We start from the raw sequence: 19,713 nt of genomic DNA, 5'->3' as shown, positions 1-19,713 counted from the left end.
GTAGATTCCTAGAGACAGCAATTCTATCATAGATGTCTTGGCAAAGATAGCCTCATCGCTGGATTTGCACATGCCAGAGAGCATTCCTGTTCGATTCATAGAGGCCCTCAGTATCAGTTTGCCCGAACAAGCCGTGAATGTAACTGAATCAGTCTCTTGGATGACCCATATCATTTAGTATCTCCGAGATGGGATCCTACCTAATGACAAGGTCGAGGCAAGAACCCTGCAAACAAGAGTTGCTATAGGAGATCAGCTGTACAAGCGAGAGTTTAGCGCCCCTCTTCTCCGATGTGTAACCGATGAAGAAGTATATTATATCATGAGGGAGATACATGAAGGAATCTATGGTAATCACACGGCCACACGATCCCTCGCCAACAAGGTTATTCGTCAAGGGTATTACTGGCCCCTGATTCAAAAAGACACCTACAACTTTGTTAAAACATGTGATAAGTGACAATGGTTCACAAACGTACCGCGAGCTCTTTCCCACCAGCTGGTAACCATGTCCAGCCCTTAGCCATTCTCCATGTGGGGAATCGATCTTATCGGACCCATGCCAGTTGGTAAAGGGGGAGTCAAGTATGCGGTGGTCGCGGTAGACTACTTCAACAACTGGGTCGAAGCAGAGCCATTGGCCACAATCACTACCAAAAATCTCAAGGACTTTATCTTAAAAAATATTGTGTACTGCTACGGGATTCCTCATACCCTTATCTCTAATAATTGGAAATAGTTCGATAACGAGGAGTTTAAACATTTTTGCGTCGAGCTGGGTATCCACAAGATTTTTGCCTCAATCGCAAGACCGCAAGCAAATGGTTAAGTTGAAGTTGTCAACAAAACCATCAAGCACACTCTGAAGGCCAAACTTGGCGCAGCCAAGGGAAATTGGGCTGACGACCTTCCTGAAGTTCTGTGGGCATACAAGACAACTCTAAGAACCTCTACCTCAGAAACACCTTTTTTGCTAGCATATGGCTGCGAAGCAATGATCCCTGTGGAGGTAGGAACCAGTTCACTTCGGAGGGACCTGTTCAACGAGACAGACAATGAGGCGCTTATGCGCGCAAGTTTGGATCTAGTTGAAGAACATTGCAGCAAGGCTCAGCTAAGAATAGCAGCTTATCAGCAACGCGTGAAAAGGTTCTTCGACTCTAAGGTCAGAAGAAGAGATTTCCAGGTTGGCGACCTCGTTTTAAAGGAAGTTCTTCTCGATATTAGAGAACCAAGTGCGGGAGTTTTGGGACCGAACTGGAAAGGCCTATACCGCATCGCCAAAGTGATAAGACTAGGGACTTATCATCTCAAAAGGCTGAATGGTTTCGAAGTACTGCGAGCTTGGAATGCTGAACATCTCCGACCATATTATCAGTAATTCCGAACTCAATTTTTCCTTGTAAAGACTTTACTTTTCTTAGTCCTTATAAAAAAAAGATGTCCTTTCGCAATTATCTTTCCATGTGTATGATTCTGTTAGCATAAATTTGTATCAATGTTATTATAGATAGTTAGAATGCGACCTCATGTGTAATAGAAAGTACGAAAATTGTAAGTATTCATAACAGATTAAGAAAGCCTTGTTTTTATTTATAAAATGAAAAGGAGTACAAAAAGTAAGAGCAATCATTGGCCTCCATCTAAAGGTGGAAAAGTAACCCGCCCGGCCCGGCCCGGCCTGGGTTACTTTGTTTGGCGGGCCGGGCCGGGCCTAACCCGCCCGCCAACAAAGGCAGGCCGGGTTAGGCCCGCCATTTTCTCCAAAATGGCTGGCCCAGCCCGGCCCGCCAGCCCTAACCCGCCAGGTTAGGTGGCGGGTTGGGCCAGGTTAGCCCGATTTTTTTTGTTTTTGTTTTTTTGTTTTTTTATTTAACTTTTCAAATAAATAATTATAAATATAATTGTTTTTAATTAACTTTTCTAATATCAATAATTCAATTCAATTTTTTTGTTTGTTAACATTTCAAATATTAATTCAATTTTGATACAATAAAATTATAATATAAGAAAAATTAGACTTATTGGAGTATGGAAATTGGAAATTGGAATTTGGAATTTGGAAAATTGGAAATATGAATTAAAAATTGCAAAAACTAATAAAAATTAAAATATGAGCAAATTGCAAAAACTAATAAATGAATAATTGAGAGATTAGAGATTAGAGAATATGAGAGAATTTGAGTTGTGAGAAAAATGTGAGAACTTAGGGCCAATTTATAGGAAAAAATGGGAAAGAGAAATGACGAAAAAGACCATTTCAACAACTATAAAACGGCTATATTTCAAGGGTAAATGGGTAATTTGAAAAATAAAATAAAATATTTTATTTTTTTTACTTTTTTCGGCCAACCCGCCGGGTTGCACACAACCAACCCAGCGGGTTGCTGGGTCTCTTGCAAAAGAGACAAAATAGCAACCCGCCGGGTTGCGGGTTGCCATTGTGCAACCCGGCCCGCCCGGGGGTTGCTGCCGGGTTAGGGTCAACCCGGACCGCCATCTTGGCGGTCCGGGCTTAACCCTCATTTTCCCGGGCCGGGTTAGGGTTGACCCGCCTAACCCGGCCCAAATTTTCCACCTCTACCTCCATCCCCAACTCCTGGGGGCACGACCTTATTGTCCCCAGGCTGATCGTCGTCCACCTGGCCGGCTGCGAGCTCCTCTGGGACATACTCCGGATGCTCTTCCAGGTCAGGTCCTAGGGCAGACTCCGCTGCATCCCCATCGTCAAGCTGTTCCATGGATCTAAGGATGTCCCGGTATTCCTTTGGGAGGTCGGACAAATCCATTTTGGGATTCTTCGGCCGTAGGGCATAGATGGACTGAATTGCCCATTCAGCAGCCTTCTTCTCGATCTCCGACTCTTGTGCTGCATCTCTTCGGTCAGCGAAATGACCTGGCCCTGGCTAACTTGGAGTTTGGCCTCAAGCGCCCACCTTTGCTTTTCGATGGCCTCCCATAGCTCCACCATTTCCCGCTCTGCTCGTAAGGCCCGCTGGGAGGTCGTTTGCAGCTCTTGCTCTTTCTTGCTAACCTCTCTAGTGAGTCTGGCCACCGTCCTCTGGAGCTCCTTTACCTCCTCTCCGTGTTTCTCTAGCTCGGGCTTCTGAAAGTCCACCGTGCGAAGAGCATCATTCCTTTCATTCAGATACTGGTTCGCCGAAATGGTGGACAAGTCTTTCTCTACTTCAGTGGCTTCTAACTCCCCTTTAAGCCACGTGTTCTCTTCTCTCAGCGCTACTATCCCCTCGGTAGCTTCTAGCTGGACCTTTTGTAGGGACAATTGCATAGAGAGCAGAGCCTGTGAACGAAAAGAGTAACAAGTTAGTTTCCTTGCTACTGAAAAGAATAAATGTAAAGTCCTCGCCGAGGACAGCTCGTTCTACTTTGCTCAGGTGCTGAGTGGATATGGACATCAAGTCCACAGGGTTGGAAGCCACGAACTTCTCAAAAGCCTCCACGAGCCCGCATTCCAGCAAGGTAAAAACCACCGGCTGCAGGTGATCCAGAAGTTGCCACATCGAGTCCAGCAGGAGTCGTATCGCTCACTGGTTCCTTGCCTGGTCTCCTCCCAAGGTCCGCAGCCTCGCTTTGCCTTGTTCGCAGCTCCCCCGAAGCAATGGAGATGACGGTCGCACCCATGGAAGGCCCTCCCAAGCGAAACGCTTGGTATAGCTGTGATCTCTCTGGCTAAACCCCCATGCCCTCCAGTTTGGACTTTAACTCTTTGGTCTGAAGTTGCTTTCGCTTCTTGGACTTTTGGGCCATGGTCTTGTGCTTCGGGCGAACAACCGAAGGCTAGGGAACCCTAGCAGGTCGTATCAGAGCACCTGTCGGTGCCCCTCCGATGGGGGGACCGTTGGGAGCTGCTCTAGTCGGTCCGGTAGCACTTACTCGGGGAAAGGTGAACTGTCTCGGTCGTGGCAATCTGGGCACCTTGGGAGGCATGGTCGCTGCATACGAACATCAGTAGCAAAACAGTTCGCTACGTAAAAAATCAAAAAATAAGCTAAGGTTATGAATCTTACTTGATGTGGTCTCTAGGGTCGCTTCGGAGTTGAAGAAACCATACTTCAGCAAATTTATGGTTGTCACGAGCAATCTTACGTTGCGACTCTCTTCGGACAGAAAGTTGAAGGTAGTGATCCTGTTCAGATCCTCGAGGAGTGTTAACCTGGTCATTTTGTTAACTGCAAAGAAACAGAGAGCTCGTTAGCGAAGAACAAAAGTAAGTTCGCAAACTCAAAAGAAAGGAGAACCTACTCGGCTCCTGAAAATGGCAAATGCCATCATGACGAAAGAAAAAGAACTTCGTCTCGTATGCCCCTACGTTGCTCACATAACTATGTATTCCTGCTTCGATAGTAGGTCGTTTGGAGAGATAGTAGGAATCCTTGTCCTTACTTTTTTTCAGAATGTACGAGCAACCGAGCTCTAGTGTAGATAGCTCGCCCAATCCGTTTTCGTCGCACACGATGTACATAGCCACGACTATCAAATACGCGTTCGGCGTGAGTTATAATGGTACGATCCCAAAATGATCGAAGACCGACTTGACAAAAGGGTGGAAAGGGATCAACCCTCCACTCTTGAATATGTTCTCGGAGATCGTAGCCATCCCTCGTGGCGGACTCCGAGCTATGTGCACCCTATCTCAGAAGACCTCCACGCTGAGAGTGTATTGGTCTACCACCCTCTGAATCTCCTCGGCAGTAATTATCGATAGAATCTCTTGAGGGGGACCCGTAGGAGCATCCTACACAGGCGAACTGGTCCCCTTCTCAGTTCTGGTCGTTGGGAAGTCTATTCTTCTGCGGTCTGAAAAGAAAAGCGACATGCGGGGAATCACTCTGTCATTGTACACTGTTTCGTACGATGACGTGGAGGAAAAAAGTAAAAGCTTCATCCCTTAAACCCTAGAAAAACCCTAACATAATACTTTTAGAAGCCACCGTCAAATGGCTCAAACCCAAGGAGAATATTTCATCTCCAATCAACTAACGATAGACTATCATCGCATGGAAACTATCGAAAGCAAGAAATAAAAATAAGTGGCAGAGAACCCATCCTTATCTCTTGGAATGAGAAGATGAATCGTCCTGCTTCAAATATCAAGCGCGCACTAGTCTGACAGACAAAAAACCAAGGCTCACAAAAATGTTTGCTCTCTCTGAGAAGTTAAGCATTATGGCATTACCTAAAGTGAGCTTGGGGTTTAATAGTGAAGGGAGTGGCGATTTGGTTTCCCAAAGTCAAACGACGTTTAGGCAAAAAATGTATCTGACCGTTGATTGCGACCACGTGTCGCAAATCAATGGAGAAGAGTGACCGTCATGCTTTGAAAAACCAAATCGTCGTTCTCTTCCATTGAAACACTCAAGCGATGCACGTTTCACTCTTCCACATTAAATGCGCCCACATTCGCATTTAATGCTCTGATAGGGAATGTCGTTTCAGCATGACTCGCATTTAATGTGTATGACTGACACTTATTGCGCACAGGACACGTCTGTCAAAGCAAAAGATATTTCATTAAATGTATCAGTTACAAAAGTGCAACGGATAACATCTGAAGAGGTCATTATATATAACACTCGTCGTTTTATGTCGGTCGCGAAGAGACGTGACTCTTCTATCTTGTCTTACGTTAGTTGCGGAGCGACGTGACCCCTTCGGCAAAAATTTCGCTAAGTGCAATAAGGTCACAGGCCTCGATCGAAAACCAGTCATTGTTATGGCACTGAACATGGTCTAAGAATAGGTCGCTGACCCTAAAGAGGAAGCCATGTCAGGGCGCCTACATGGAAACGTTTCTTTGACCTCTTTGCAGCCAGTTCGGATCGACCAGTATCTCGTCAAACGCATCAAATTAAGACATAATATGTAGTTTCCAAGGTTTGATTCTCAAACCTTAAAAACTAGGGGACTTCTGTTATGCCTGGAAAAGTAGGGTTGACGCAGAGCCCTGTCAACATAAGCGGTCAGAGCTTAGGCAAGTCCTGCAGCTAGGTCGCACGCTGACACAAGCGGCATGCTCCTGCCAGTGCAGTAGGTGTGTGCCAGGCTGGTGAAAGGCTGGAGGCGATCCACATGTCAAATCCTTACAAGAGTCGAGTACATCACTCGAGCAGATGAATAACGGGACGCAATGAAGGATTTGCACGACAATCTGACCCACTCCCTGATTTAGTAATCATTACTTCAACTCATCCCACTATAAATAGAGGGTTCCTCTCTCGTTTGTGGGATTAGCTAATTTCTCTCTGGAATAGCATATATACTCTCTCTTTCTCTTGTAATCTTTTGTAAATCAGTTCGCTGAACGCGACCTGATGTCATATATTAATGCGATACCAGTGAATGTATGATTCGCTTATTTAGGCATCTAAACCACTTTAAACACTGTTCTTCATCTTCTATTTAGCTCAATACCCTCGTATACGTGTGTCATCTGAGTCAGCTCAGTATTTCTCACGTGCGTTTAGTTAGTGTCAAAATCACGCATCAACAAAACTCTTAACAAAATAGCCATCAAGGACAAACATATAATCATGCTTGTATCTAATTGATTATTGATGAAAGTTAAACAATTATTATTATCGAGATATATTATAATGATGCTTATGGTTTTATAAATCATGTGTGGTCATTTGGTAAAGACTAAAGACTGGGTATAAATATTTTAGGCAGAGAATTTCATCCGCTGGTACCAATCTATCTCAAGTGAGATCAACATAGATAAGTATTTTATTGGTTTTAGGGGTAGATTGAAATAAAATCAATAAATCTTAGAAATATTTGGAATGAATATAAGTATTACACTATTATTTCTACAACTACTTTAGTTTTAATTGAACTCAAAATTATAAATTTACTTCACTCTCCTCTCAATGGGATATGAAATATTAATCTTGTTTAAGTTAAAAATAAAAAGAAAAACCCAAATTTTTTTTTAAAAAAATTTCTTCTAAAAAGATTAGCTTTTTCTTTCAATATAATTTTACTTATTTATTTAGAATCTACAAATATTCAGCGAAGCCAAATTAGTAATCGCCTTTCAAGGGCAAAAGCGGAAAAACAAGCATAAGAAGGTTTAAAACCTGAAGCCGAAAAAAAACAGAACGCGAAAATCATATCACTTGAGTATATGCTTCCCCAAGGATGCTCAGATTCTCTCCATCTTCTTCATTTCCATAGCACGCAACGAAATATCTCTCTTGCTCCAGTAACTCGATCTCTTTCTCCGACGATGGAGGCAATACAGAGCAGACTGGAGACATGGATCAGAGATCAGAAAGCCAAGATGCTGAAGGTGTCATGGGGCCCACTCCAGTGGAGAATGAGGTGGCCGCCTTGGAACGGTAACGACAGAGAACAGAGGAAGAGGATTCAGGAAGAGTACGAGAGACGAAAGAAGCAACTTCAAGATCTTTGCCGAGCCTTTAAGGCCGAGTCTGTGACTGATCTTCAGGACATTTTTTGTTGCATGGTGCTCGCTGAGTGCGTTTACAAGGTAATAATCTCCTTTTTACCAGAAACATTATGATTATTATCGTTTATGAACTTGCGAAACATACATGTATTGTTTGATTGTTTTTTGCTTGTAATTGTCTAATTTATTGCCTCAAATTTTTGCGAAATTAAGTGCTCTGCTGTATTCCTTATATTTTAATGTTCTTTTAATTATGCTAATTTTAGTTATCAGGTATTTTTAGTTCATTTGAAAGAATTAGGGTTATGTCGCTTCTTTCTTGTATTGATTAGGAAAACAATGGCGGAATACTTGGGTTGTAAAGAAAATTATATAATCTTAAAAGGGAGAATATCTTTAATTGTTTATTGTGTTCTGAATTTTACAAACAATGACTGCAGGAGTGGGTTGAGGCGAGAGAATATTGTATTACTTTAGTATTAGCTTTTATGTCAGAATTTTTACCTTGCACAATTTAACGGGCTTCTTAAGCAATAAATTTGGTTCTAAATGATCATAGTGATCTGAGTTTTTGTGGATGAAGGGGAATAATGTTGAAAGGCCAAATTTGACAATTCATTGTTGTACTACTCTTGGAAACGAGAAGATTATTTCCACAGAGCTTGGAAATGTATAGATAAAGTTCATTTTGACATTAAGAAGGGAGAGGTAGCTACTATGTTCGTATTGTGAACTTTGTTGTTGCTGGAGGTTTTTGCTCACATTGCTGGGTTGCTGTTATGCTATTTTGTCTTATGTTCAAATAGCAGTTTATACTGTTTTGAAACTTAATATATTTATAAAACCTGCAAAGCTTTTTCTTGAGTAACCACTTTGCAATGATAGAGAAACAATAAGGGATACATTTTTGTTTGATTATACTAAAAGTATTAAAGTAATGTTTATGATATTCTGGAAGAGGAATGATAAAAATGTTTCAGCCACTTTGCTTGAATGTCATGAATTTGGCCGTTTTTGTTTTGTGTGGTAGTATAGATTTCTGTCAATGGCATACATGTACCAGTTGAACAGAGTGGTGACCTTTGAATATTTGGAATGCCATAAAACTATGTCCGGTGAGACCATATTTTGTGTCAGTATTTGCTAGCTGACAAATCTTTAATTAAATTGTTGCTTTTTGAAATAATTTTTGGTGCCTTTATTGAATTGGTTCTTGTTATATGGCAGAGACCTGCTGCAGAGGTGGTCCGTGCTGTAAACAAGTTTAAGGCTGACTTTGGAGGGCAAATTGTTTCTTTGGAGCGTGTGCAACCTTCTTCTGATCATGTTCCTCACAGGTTTTTCTTTATCGTATGATTAGGTTTTGATTATGATTTCCGTTTTCATTTTTTTCTAGATTTTTTCAGTCAAACATTGCAAGAAAATTTGATCACTGGGATTGCACTTTTAGTGTTTTTATTGGTAGGGTTCCTGCGGATGGATTGTTTTTACAAATGCTAAGTTATAACTATCTGTTGTCCTGCATATTATTGGACCAGCTGGTCCAAGCAATATTTTAAAATTAATAATAGCCTTGAGAAGTTTAAAACTTTGCAATTACTAATCGGAGTGTAATATATGTTATGGGGCAATTTGGTTGTCCCCATGAATTTAATACTACTTTTCTCTTTTAATGTCTTGTTGCATGCATTAACCAAGCTAGTTGACCCTAATCCTCAGTAAATGGTAATTAAATATAAAAATAAAATCTTTGACAGAGATCTTTTATGGATGCATGCATGCATATCCATTAGTGTCGAGACACATGGATACACAATTTATGCAAAATGTATTTTTCTTTTTCATTTGCTTGAGTTTGAATTTTATGGACTCTCTTCTACCTTCTTTGCAGGTACCTACTAGCTGAAGCAGGTGACACATTGTTTGCTTCCTTTATTGGAACAAAGCAGTACAAGTAAGCATAGTAATACTCCTTTTTGAGCTTTCAACTAGCCATTACTTCTACAAAGTATGATAACTTTTTCCTGTTATATAGGGATGTTATGACCGATGCAAATATACTGCAAGGAGCTATATTTCATGAGGATGCTGCTGAGGATATTGACAGAACTGAGGTAGTTGAGACTAAAAAGGTTGAAGGACAGAAAGGAAATGGAGAAAATCAGTGGAAGCCCCTGGAATCAAAACCAAGGCAACTGAATGATAAACCTAAACCTGCTGCGCATCGTGTATGACTGCGTTATGTCATTTTTATCATTGCTTTAATTTGTATTAGCAGCATATGTTAAACATGTTTTGACTACTATCACCTATTCACTATTTTTCTTTTTTCTTATACATTTAAACTAGGATAGTGTGTTGCAATACATATATACATAAATATATTAACCTTTTAACTTTTTGGATTATAATATTTAGGGTTTCATGGCTCGTGCTAAAGGCGTACCTGCTTTAGAGTTGTACAGGCTTGCTCAGAAAAAGAAGCGAAAGCTTGTATTATGTGGACACTCATTAGGTGGAGCAGTAAGTCTGATTGGTTTTTTTATTAATATTTTCCAGCTTTTTGGTTGTGAGTAATGTAAATGTCTGTGCTCCATGCTTGTTTTGTTTCTGTAGGTAGCTGCATTAGCTACACTTGCCATATTGAGGGTTGTTGCTGCATCCTCGTCATCAAAAGAAAATGACAAAGTTCAGGTCAAATGTATAACATTCTCGCAGCCTGCAGTTGGGAATGCGGCTTTAAGAGAGTAGGTATCAGATCATAAGATAACAATCTTTAATTTTTCCTATGAAAAAATCATTTTATAAGTACCTATTAGAGTTGGTAGAAGAAGAAAGTCTTGATGTGTTCCTTTTTTTTTCGTTTCCCACTTATAGAGCTATATGGTTAATTTATTATTTTCTATTTGCCAGTTATGTTAATAGAAAAGGATGGCAGCATTATTTCAAGAGTTACTGCATTCCTGAGGATTTAGTGCCTCGTATCCTGTCACCTGCTTATTTTCATCATTACAATGTTCAGCCTTTGCAAGTGGCTGCTGAAGTTGAGAGTAATAGTTTGTCAAGGTCAAAACATGAAGAAGGGGTAGAGAGATCAAGAGCAGAGAAGCTGAAAGAAAATGAAGGGGAGCAGTTAGTTCTGGGTTTAGGCCCTGTGCAGAGATCCTTTTGGAGACTTTCAAGGCTTGTTCCTTTAGCGGGTATAAGAAGTCAATTCTATAAGTACAGAGGAAAACAGGGTGGTCCTCTAGAAGCATCTTCTGTGACTGATTCTGCTGTGGCATCTTCAATTGAAGAAGTAACAGATGAGCCAGAGTCTCTTGAAATCCAAGAGGGTTCTGATGGTGTCTCTCTTAAACCGCTTTCTGACACTAACAATGGATTGTCAGATGTAGCATCAACCAGCAAATTAGCAGAGAAAAGCAATACTTATGATGGGGATGGAAGGAAATGGCGAACGGTGCCTTCTTTACCTTCATATGTACCATTTGGGCAGGTACATATTATGTATTAGTACATTCTTTAACTTTATTGAAACAATTTTTATGGTGGTTTCTTTTGATGATAGGATGACCCTTTGATGGGTAGGATTGCACTCTCTTTAGACATGTTGGCTAGTTTTACCTATTCTTAGATATCATTTCTGGTTTGCTTTTGTCTTATCAAAGTTATTAATATGATTAAACTAGAATGAAAAAAATGGTATTTTGGTCAAGTTATTTGCTATATTTCAGAGCAAAAGCATCATTGTATGCCGTTTTTCCTGATCCGACTTCCTATGATATTTACCATAGGCTAATCTTGCTATTATTCAGTTGAATATGTTTATAATATCATTTAATGTTATTTATTCATAACAGCTTTATCTCTTGGAGAATTCAACTGTGGAATCACTATCAGGTGCAGAGTATTCGAAGTTAACATCGGTACGAGCTTCCTTTCATACTCAGTATCCATTATGCTTTTATTTTCTTAGAGAAAAGTAAAGAAATTGATCAACTTCTTGCCTTCTGACGGGAATGTTTGGCATATAATTCCGCACAAAATTTATTTATTTTTAATAGCACTGCAAGTTTACTGGTATTAGTTGTTGGTCACACCTTCTGGGATCTCTCATTTTGCTTGATTTCTTCTGGCAAAGACATTTTCAGGTCAGATCTGTGATTGCTGAACTGAGGGAACGATTTCAATCACATTCAATGAGGTCATATCGGTCTCGATTTCAGAGGTAATGTAATGCTGTACTCAATAGATATGTGCATACATATCTTATCTTTTCAGTCTTGATTTGGCATAGTATACGTTCAATTTTGTGGTTAGTAGGTCTAGATTGCTTGTACAGACTCCATGAATAAACAGTTGCTACTCTCAGTTTAAGATCACCAGCTGCTGTCATTATTGCTACCACCACCTGATTTGCTGCCACATCATGACCACTGCAACTATCACCTACACCAGCATCAATTTGATCAATGTCATTACCACCATGACATCAATGCCACGTGTTCAAATATTGAGATACTAAGAGTTTTGGATTGCATCTTAACTTTTGAAAATTATGTTGGGATCCCTAATTAAATAAATCCTTAATTAGTTGATCTCTGCAGAATATCTTAGATGACAGCAACAGATCTTTTTTCAGAATAACAAACTGGTGGTCATTCTTGTCCGTTACTTCTTCTTACGCACAATTTCTTATATTCCATTCTTTTTCTGCTTTTGTGCCTGCTCTCTGGACCAGAAATTTACAGTTTCACCATTTTCGCAATTATCACTTGCAAATGAAATAAGATTGAGCAAATAGTTGGTTTTTCTCTGAAAGCTTAAGTCACTAATGGGATTTGTGAAATCTTCTTCCTTTGTGTATTTTCGAGAGTTTTTCTTCAAACATGCAATTGGAGTAGATGTGGTTTACTTGAAATTTAATATGGTAGGTTTTAACTATTGGTGCATTCTAATTTTCTTTGCAGAATCTATGACCTGTGCATGAGTGATGATGCTGGGTTTTTCTCAGGAATGGAGCATTTACAGCAGTTTCCACATTTACAACAATGGCTTGGCCTCGCAATAGCAGGTACTGTGGAGCTTGGACATATTGTTGAGTCCCCAGTTATTCGAACAGCTACTTCAGTTGTTCCTCTCGGATGGAGTGGTATTCCTGGTGAGAAGAATTCAGAGCCTTTAAAGGTTGATATAACTGGTTTCAGGTTGCATTTGTGTAATCTGGTTCATGCTCAAGTAAATGGTAACTGGTATATGACTTTCCCCATTTCTTTGCTCATTTTTTTTTTTTTTTTAAAATTGGTTTTGGAACTTTGTGTGCCTATGAGTATTCTCGCTCTCTCTCTCTCTCACAGATAAGAAACAGTAAAAAAATTATTATGATAACTTTAAGTGTGCATATATCCCCAAACTTTTTCCTTGATTAAGATGTATTTTCATCTGTTTGATCTTTGGACCTGACATTTTTCTTATAAGTTTCTGGGTTATCCTCTCTTTGCTCTCTCTCTCTCTCTTTCCTTTTGTTTTGTTTTTGAAATTTACTATAGGAAAATTCAGAGATTCATTAGTGTGCAATACTGAGCTTGGATAATTTAATCAATCAAACCTGGAGTGATTTGAATATCAAAGGTTTCAAATCAGAAGAGGATTTATAGCCTAGAGTGTGCATTGCTTATAAAATGTGGGCATCTTGAGTTGATGTACACCTTGGTAATTGTAGTCCATCATATAAATTGATTTATTATTTTTCTTTATCATCAACACTTTTATGAATCCTGTTATTTATTAACATAATTGGTTATCATTTATATTTTTTTATTATGAGATTCTGTTGTTTTTTATCACATTTTTTTTCTTAATCAGGTGTTCAACTACTGTGGAATCATTTCCTTCAACCCCAACATATTCATACAATATCGGATTAGAACCAGAGTTGCAAAAAATACGAGTCTTAGTTGGAGCTCCATTGAGACGACCTCCAAAGCATCAGATGGTGGCAGACTCTTTAATGTCTGTGTTTCCTTCTATTGATTCAGAAACTGTTAACCATAATAGGGAACATAGATCAGGGTCATGTCATATCGAAAAATCGATCTGTCCTGAGGGTTTGAGTGACTTTTTTATATTCTGCACTAGTGATTTTGCCACTGTCTCCAAGGAGGTTCATGTGAGAACTCGTAGGGTGCGACTACTTGGCCTTGAGGTATGAATGTGTTACATTCTAATTGAAATAGTGGGTGATTCTGTTTGTTTTTTGCATAATATTAAGCACGGCTATGGGTATCGTGTAGGGTGCTGGTAAAACGTCCCTTTTAAAGGCAATCCTGAGTAAAGGCAAATTAACCACTATTCCCAATAGTGAAAATTTGCTTGTGGAAGCTGATGTTCAAGAAGGTATTGCTGGTGGTTTATGCTACTCTGAGTCAGCTGGCGTAAATTTGCAGGTACATCTATTTTAACCGGTTGCCCGGTTATAACTTTNCTATAGGAAAATTCAGAGATTCATTGGTGTGCAATACTGAGCTTGGATAATTTAATCAATCGAACCTGGAGTGATTTGACTATCATAGGTTTCAAATCAGAAGAGGATTTATAGCCTAGAGTGTGCATTGCTTATAAAATGTGGGCATCTTGAGTTGATGTACACCTTGGTAATTGTAGTCCATCATATAAATTGATTTATTATTTTTCTTTATCATCAACACTTTTATGAATCCTGTTATTTATTAACATAATTGGTTATCATTTATATTTTTTTATTATGAGATTCTGTTGTTTTTTATCACATTTTTTTTCTTAATCAGGTGTTCAACTACTGTGGAATCATTTCCTTCAACCCCAACATATTCGTACAATATCGGATTAGAACCAGAGTCGCAAAAAATACGAGTCTTAGTTGGAGCTCCATTGAGACGACCTCCAAAGCATCAGATGGTGGCAGACTCTTTAATGTCTGTGTTTCCTTCTATTGATTCAGAAACTGTTAACCATAATAGGGAACATAGATCAGGGTCATGTCATATCGAAAAATCGATCTGTCCTGAGGGTTTGAGTGACTTTTTTATATTCTGCACTAGTGATTTTGCCACTGTCTCCAAGGAGGTTCATGTGAGAACTCGTAGGGTGCGACTACTTGGCCTTGAGGTATGAATGTGTTACATTCTAATTGAAATAGGGGGTGTTTCTGTTTGTTTTTTGCATAATATTAAGCACGGCTATGGGTATCGTGTAGGGTGCTGGTAAAACTTCCCTTTTAAAGGCAATCCTGAGTAAAGGCAAATTAACCACTATTCCCAATAATGAAAATTTGCTTGTGGAAGCTGATGTTCAAGAAGGTATTGCTGGTGGTTTATGCTACTCTGAGTCAGCTGGCGTAAATTTGCAGGTACATCTATTTTAACCGGTTGCCCGGTTATAACTTTTTTTTATTTTAATTATTCTGTCAACTTCGATATTGACATAGAGGTTGTGCATAATTTAATGACTATAACTTCATAAGCTTTACCTATTTTAGGTTGTGTGATAAATTGCAGAATATCCACTTGCTGCTCATCTAATTCTTTGTCTCCTCAATACCTGATGTTCTTTTAGTCTCATTTTCATTTTACAGAAAAGCTGGCAGTTGCCTATGTAACCTTCAGGGCTGCCATTGGAATCAATTTGGGTGTGGATTGAATAAAATTTGTATTTGAATCTGATTATTAACATAGAGTACCTGACTTTGAAGTGAAATAGAGGATCTTCTGAATCTGAAACAAGTTCGAATTTGGTAGGAAATTGTAAGCCTAAGTTTAATCATTGGATCCATATTAGAAAACTTCTGATTGTAATCTGGTTTTTGGAATTTAACTTCTTACCCAATGGAATTAGAATAAAGCATGGCAGAAAATGAATGCAATGTATAAATTTTGGAATGAAAATGAATGCAATGTATAACACAAGAAGCAGCATCAATGAATTTGAGGGCTGTATTACTTGGATAGATGGAATATCTTTGGAATATGAAGTTTTTACTTTCGTTAGGGCTTGAACTCTTTTTCTGCATTTTGGTTGCTTTTTTTATTTTTTCTAATGTTCTCTGTTTTGTAGTTTAACTTTATTTTTACCTCATGCTTTTGAACTGCAGGAGTTGACCATGGAGGCTGTCCGTTTCAGGGATGAACTATGGATGGGAATTCGGGACCTCAGTAGAAAGACAGATTTGATTGTTCTTGTGCATAATCTATCTCATAAGATACCTAGATACAATCAACCGAATGCATCACAGCAGCAGCCAGCGCTTTCACTTCTGTTAGATGAGGCTAAAGCCCTTGGAATCCCATGGGTCCTTGCCATTACCAATAAATTTTCTGTCAGTGCCCACCAGCAAAGAACAGTGATTGACGCAGTTGTGCAGGCATATCAAGCGTCTCCAAGCACCACAGAAGTTATCAATTCTTGTCCATATGTTATGCCTGGTGCTGCAAGTGCTTCTTTGTCTTGGAATGAAACTGGTGGAGATTCAGATGGGAGGATGGGTGCTCAGAAGCTTCTTTTTGCTCCAATTAATTTAGTCCGGAAGCCTTTCCAGAGGAAAGACACTATTTTCCCTGTGGAGGGTATAAATTCTCTTTGTCAGCTTGTCCACCGAGCGCTTAGGAGTCATGAGGAGGTCTCCTTACAGGTAGGCACATTGCAGTACATATATATGTATATGTGTATGTGTGTGTGTGTGTAATTTATCAATGAATTCTTTCTGTGTAGTTTAAGAGAATCATAGGAATAATGAAATAACTGACTTAAGTCTTTGTGCAAACTCCAAAAATAGAGAAATTAGAAATTGTTAGTTATATGGAATGAATTGGCAAAAACATGTAAATATGTCCCTAGACGATCAGTTCTTGGTACTGCTAAAATCCGTTATGGTGGCTTCGAATTTGTTGATTGGCATCTTTTTATAGACAAGTTTGCTTGTAACATTTAACTATGTTCATGAATCTGGGTATTTCTAATGTAGATTGGATTCAATTAGTGCCCTTAGCATGTATAAGTTTGGTTGGTTGAACATAGGATAATTGTTCTAAGAATCAACTTATTGGTTATTCAATGATGTTATAGTTTTTATAATCTCCTCTTATGTTGCCTCTTTTTTCCCCAAGGAACTTGCTAGAGATAGGCTGTTGGTCGAGTTGGAAAGAGAACGTGCTTTGGCAATAGAGGCAAATTCAAAAGCCAAGGAATTCTCTTTAACGGCAGCTGCTGTGGGTGCTTCTCTTGGGGCTGGTCTAGGCATTGTCTTGGCTGTTGTCATGGGTGCAGCATCTGCTTTGAGGAAGCCCTGAGAATTCACTTTTTGGGGTCATATTCGAAACCTACTTATCTTCTCGATGTGGGGTCAGACTTTAGGGTTACCCTGCTTCAACTATTTCTGTTTACATTTATTTATGTCCCTGAATTGTTTTAGGTACCATCCACAGATCTCAGGCCATTTATTAATTCCATTCATGTAAATTTATTAAAATCTTGTGTAGAGAGACATGTAACATCACGTATAGAGAATTAAGTTGATTTGTTCCAAATAGAGTGCTCCAGTCTAGTGATGGATACGGCACAAATTGGAAATATCTCTCCTGTTGTCATCATGGAGAATTTCTTGATGAATTGTTTTAACCGCCAGAGAAATGAGAGAAAAACCTTTCTGAGCAAAAACTGGAAAGTATGCTCAAGTTGTGGATATAAAATTAGATCTCTATCTTCCGTCTTTATAAATGGAGAGAGGCGCCGACTAGTAACCCAATCGGTTGGTCAAGATATACGCTTATTCCAGAATGCTATTGGGGAAGGGCAAGGTACAATTGCCGGAAAATAAATAATTAAATATTGCTAACCGATACTCAGTGCTATGTGTTTGCACTTTGCACCAACTACACTTTCATGCAGAACAGAATTTATGTGATTTTGATAGTAGATTGGCAGGTTGATACACTTTAGTTGCCTATGAGTATGTAAACTGTGAGATCCTTTTTATTAAAAGCTCTCAATTGTATTTGGTAAACAATCGTAAGACATTCAGAATAATTGGCTTTAGAAATAGAAATACAATCATGTTTTATAGCTTACCCTAATGAAAACTTTCATCAAAATTGGAAAAACTTGGTAAAAATATCAGGTGAAATGAACAGAGCTCATCTGGTGCAGCATGAGAAATTGATCATACTTTCCTTTGATGAGTTGGCCCCATCCTTGACCAAAGTGACTCGGTTGCCGGACAACTCAGCTTTGTATGCATCAGAGTTTATGACTTTCTTGCTAATGTTGCTGTAAATTTCCCGGATAACAATCTCAAAAGCCGTTTGAACATTAGTAGACTCAAGTGCAGATGTCTCCATGAAGAATAATCCCTCTTCTTCTGCAAGGCTTCTACCTTCCTCTACGCTAACATCTCTTATATTCTCCAAATCACACTTATTTCCTACCAGCATTCTTGCCACCGTAGTATCACAATGAGCTGTGTGATTATACAAATGAGGGTTAAACTTCGTTGACTTCCCAAAACAAAAATTGAATAGCTAATTTCCAACGTCAGGCTCATAAATTGAAGAAAGAGGAGGTGGAATATTAAACATATCGAGATTCAGAAATGGAAATTGTTAGCTGTGTTCCACCCACAGGATTTACCACATTGCAGAAAGATTATTCACATGATAGTAATCTAGCCAATGAAGCTGGATTTAAGATTTGAAATTGTCTATTTAGAACCAATCTAGCTATGTTATATTTATATATAGCATTCAGAAAGGAATCCCGTCACTCATGTCTGGTAGGACTAAAGTATGCTTCCACTGGTTGAAAACTGGAATAGTTTTTGAGGATCATAATCAGAAATACAGAGTTCAATCACAATAATATCAATTTGTGATAAATATGCATCTGACCAAAGTTCAATTTTACAGAATCTCAATTTCCACCGGGAAAACTAGGCAACAGCAACAAGAGCCAAAAATTGACAAGCTAATTAGGGTTAAGGCTTATTCCAGAAGAAACTAACCTTCTGTTTGGTAGCCAAGAAAGAGAAAAAGAAGGGAAAACAAAAAGTCGGATTTCCATAATATATCTTATCACAATTTAGGGCAGAATATTCAGTATCAATAAACTTTTTAAAGGCCTAATACTAAAAGGAAGGCAACTTTTAAGCTAATCAAGCAAAATATCCAATCACAGAGTTACACACATCCATTTCCCAGAACACAATAAAGCAACAACATCAAACATAGTTAACCATAACATTTTTTTCTTTCTCGCACAAATTTTACTTCGCAAAACAAACAAGACACAAAACAGTGGAGGCAAGGCCATTGAATCACAGAAACTAAAACACAAATAAATAAATAAATAAATAGAATAATTACAAGACTTACTGGTTAGCTCTTCAAGCCAGCGTTTAATGCTATCAAAGCTACTTCTTCTGGTAATGTCATAAACAACAAGTGCACCAACAGCACCTCTATAGTAAGCAGAAGTAACAGCTCTGAACCTCTCTTGACCAGCAGTGTCCCAGATCTGTGCCTTCACTTCTTTCCCATCAATCTCCACCACCTGCGTCTGAAACTCTACTCCGATAGTCGCCTTTGAATTATTATCAAACTCATTCCTTGCAAACCGTGACAGTAGGTTTGATTTTCCCACCGCCGAGTCACCTATTAACACAATCTTGAACAAGTACTCTTCACCTTCTTGCTCTTCTTTCCCCATTGTTGGAGAGGCGCTTGTGCGTTTCGATGAGAATGTGAAGTGGGGTTTTAATTTTGAAGGGGGAAAAAATTGGCACGGACAAGACTGCGTAATTGGCGGGGGAATATTTTGGTGCGGCTTTGACTCTAATATTGAGTTGAGGTTGGGAGGAGATGGTGCTTCAGTTAAGTGGCTTTAGTTACCGCAGATGGATAGTTGGATTGAATAGATAAGCATTTGATGAGTTTGGTTGGGTTGGTGCCAGATGAAATTCATCATGTCAGGACATGTATGGCAATTGATGACTTATAAGACCATTTTAAGTGACTTGACCTCCAATAAATAAGAAATTTGTTATTTCATTCCCTCATTTTATTGGATTTTCAGCATTTTTCTTTTAATTCTTTGTTTATCATGTGAATGAAACGTCAATTATAAGCTAATTAGTCACTCTTCAATATTCAATATTCAACATCCACCGCTCCAACAATCTATCTTTATTCTTTTCACACCCTTTTTGTTTGCCTATCCAATAATTTTGGATCATGCTTAACAATTGTGATTAAGAT

At 38.9% G+C, this 19,713-nt stretch overlaps 2 protein-coding genes across 2 annotated transcripts; one reads left to right on the top strand and one right to left on the bottom strand.

Annotated features, from left to right (window-relative positions):
* Positions 1-7,249: 7,249 nt before the first annotated feature.
* Positions 7,250-17,035, top strand: LOC116121548. Its single transcript, XM_031407505.1, has 14 exons — positions 7,250-7,513; positions 8,660-8,769; positions 9,324-9,386; positions 9,468-9,660; positions 9,851-9,955; positions 10,049-10,179; positions 10,346-10,928; positions 11,293-11,358; positions 11,584-11,660; positions 12,403-12,684; positions 13,298-13,637; positions 13,726-13,878; positions 15,561-16,097; positions 16,573-17,035. Exons 1-14 carry the CDS (start codon positions 7,250-7,252, stop codon positions 16,753-16,755), a joined length of 3,087 nt encoding a protein of 1,028 aa, XP_031263365.1. The 3' UTR covers positions 16,756-17,035.
* Positions 17,036-17,349: 314 nt separating this feature from the next.
* LOC116121547 (ras-related protein RABA5b-like) lies at positions 17,350-19,422 on the bottom strand. Its single transcript, XM_031407504.1, has 2 exons — positions 18,832-19,422; positions 17,350-17,921 (listed from the first exon to the last, which is right to left on the bottom strand). Exons 1-2 carry the CDS (start codon positions 19,163-19,165, stop codon positions 17,599-17,601), a joined length of 657 nt encoding a protein of 218 aa, XP_031263364.1. The 5' UTR covers positions 19,166-19,422; the 3' UTR covers positions 17,350-17,598.
* Positions 19,423-19,713: the final 291 nt, after the last annotated feature.

This window comes from Pistacia vera, unplaced genomic scaffold (assembly GCF_008641045.1).
Source record: "Pistacia vera cultivar Batoury unplaced genomic scaffold, PisVer_v2 Contig993, whole genome shotgun sequence".
Lineage (NCBI taxonomy): Eukaryota > Viridiplantae > Streptophyta > Magnoliopsida > Sapindales > Anacardiaceae > Pistacia > Pistacia vera.
The sequence above is the reverse complement of the archived record's forward strand: the minus strand, read 5'-3'. Positions and strand labels throughout refer to the sequence as shown.

Excerpts from the sequence above, each read along its gene's own strand:
- LOC116121548 (XM_031407505.1), top strand. The coding sequence starts at position 7,250 with ATGGAGGCAATACAGAGCAGACTGGAGACATGGATCAGAGATCAGAAA. Across the intron at positions 11,359-11,583 it reads AGTATTCGAAGTTAACATCG|GTCAGATCTGTGATTGCTGA; the intron begins GTACGAGCTTCC and ends AGACATTTTCAG. Across the intron at positions 13,879-15,560 it reads CAGCTGGCGTAAATTTGCAG|GAGTTGACCATGGAGGCTGT; the intron begins GTACATCTATTT and ends TTTGAACTGCAG.
- LOC116121547 (XM_031407504.1), bottom strand. The coding sequence starts at position 19,165 with ATGGGGAAAGAAGAGCAAGAAGGTGAAGAGTACTTGTTCAAGATTGTG. Across the intron at positions 17,922-18,831 it reads CTGGCTTGAAGAGCTAACCA|CTCATTGTGATACTACGGTG; the intron begins GTAAGTCTTGTA and ends ATAATCACACAG.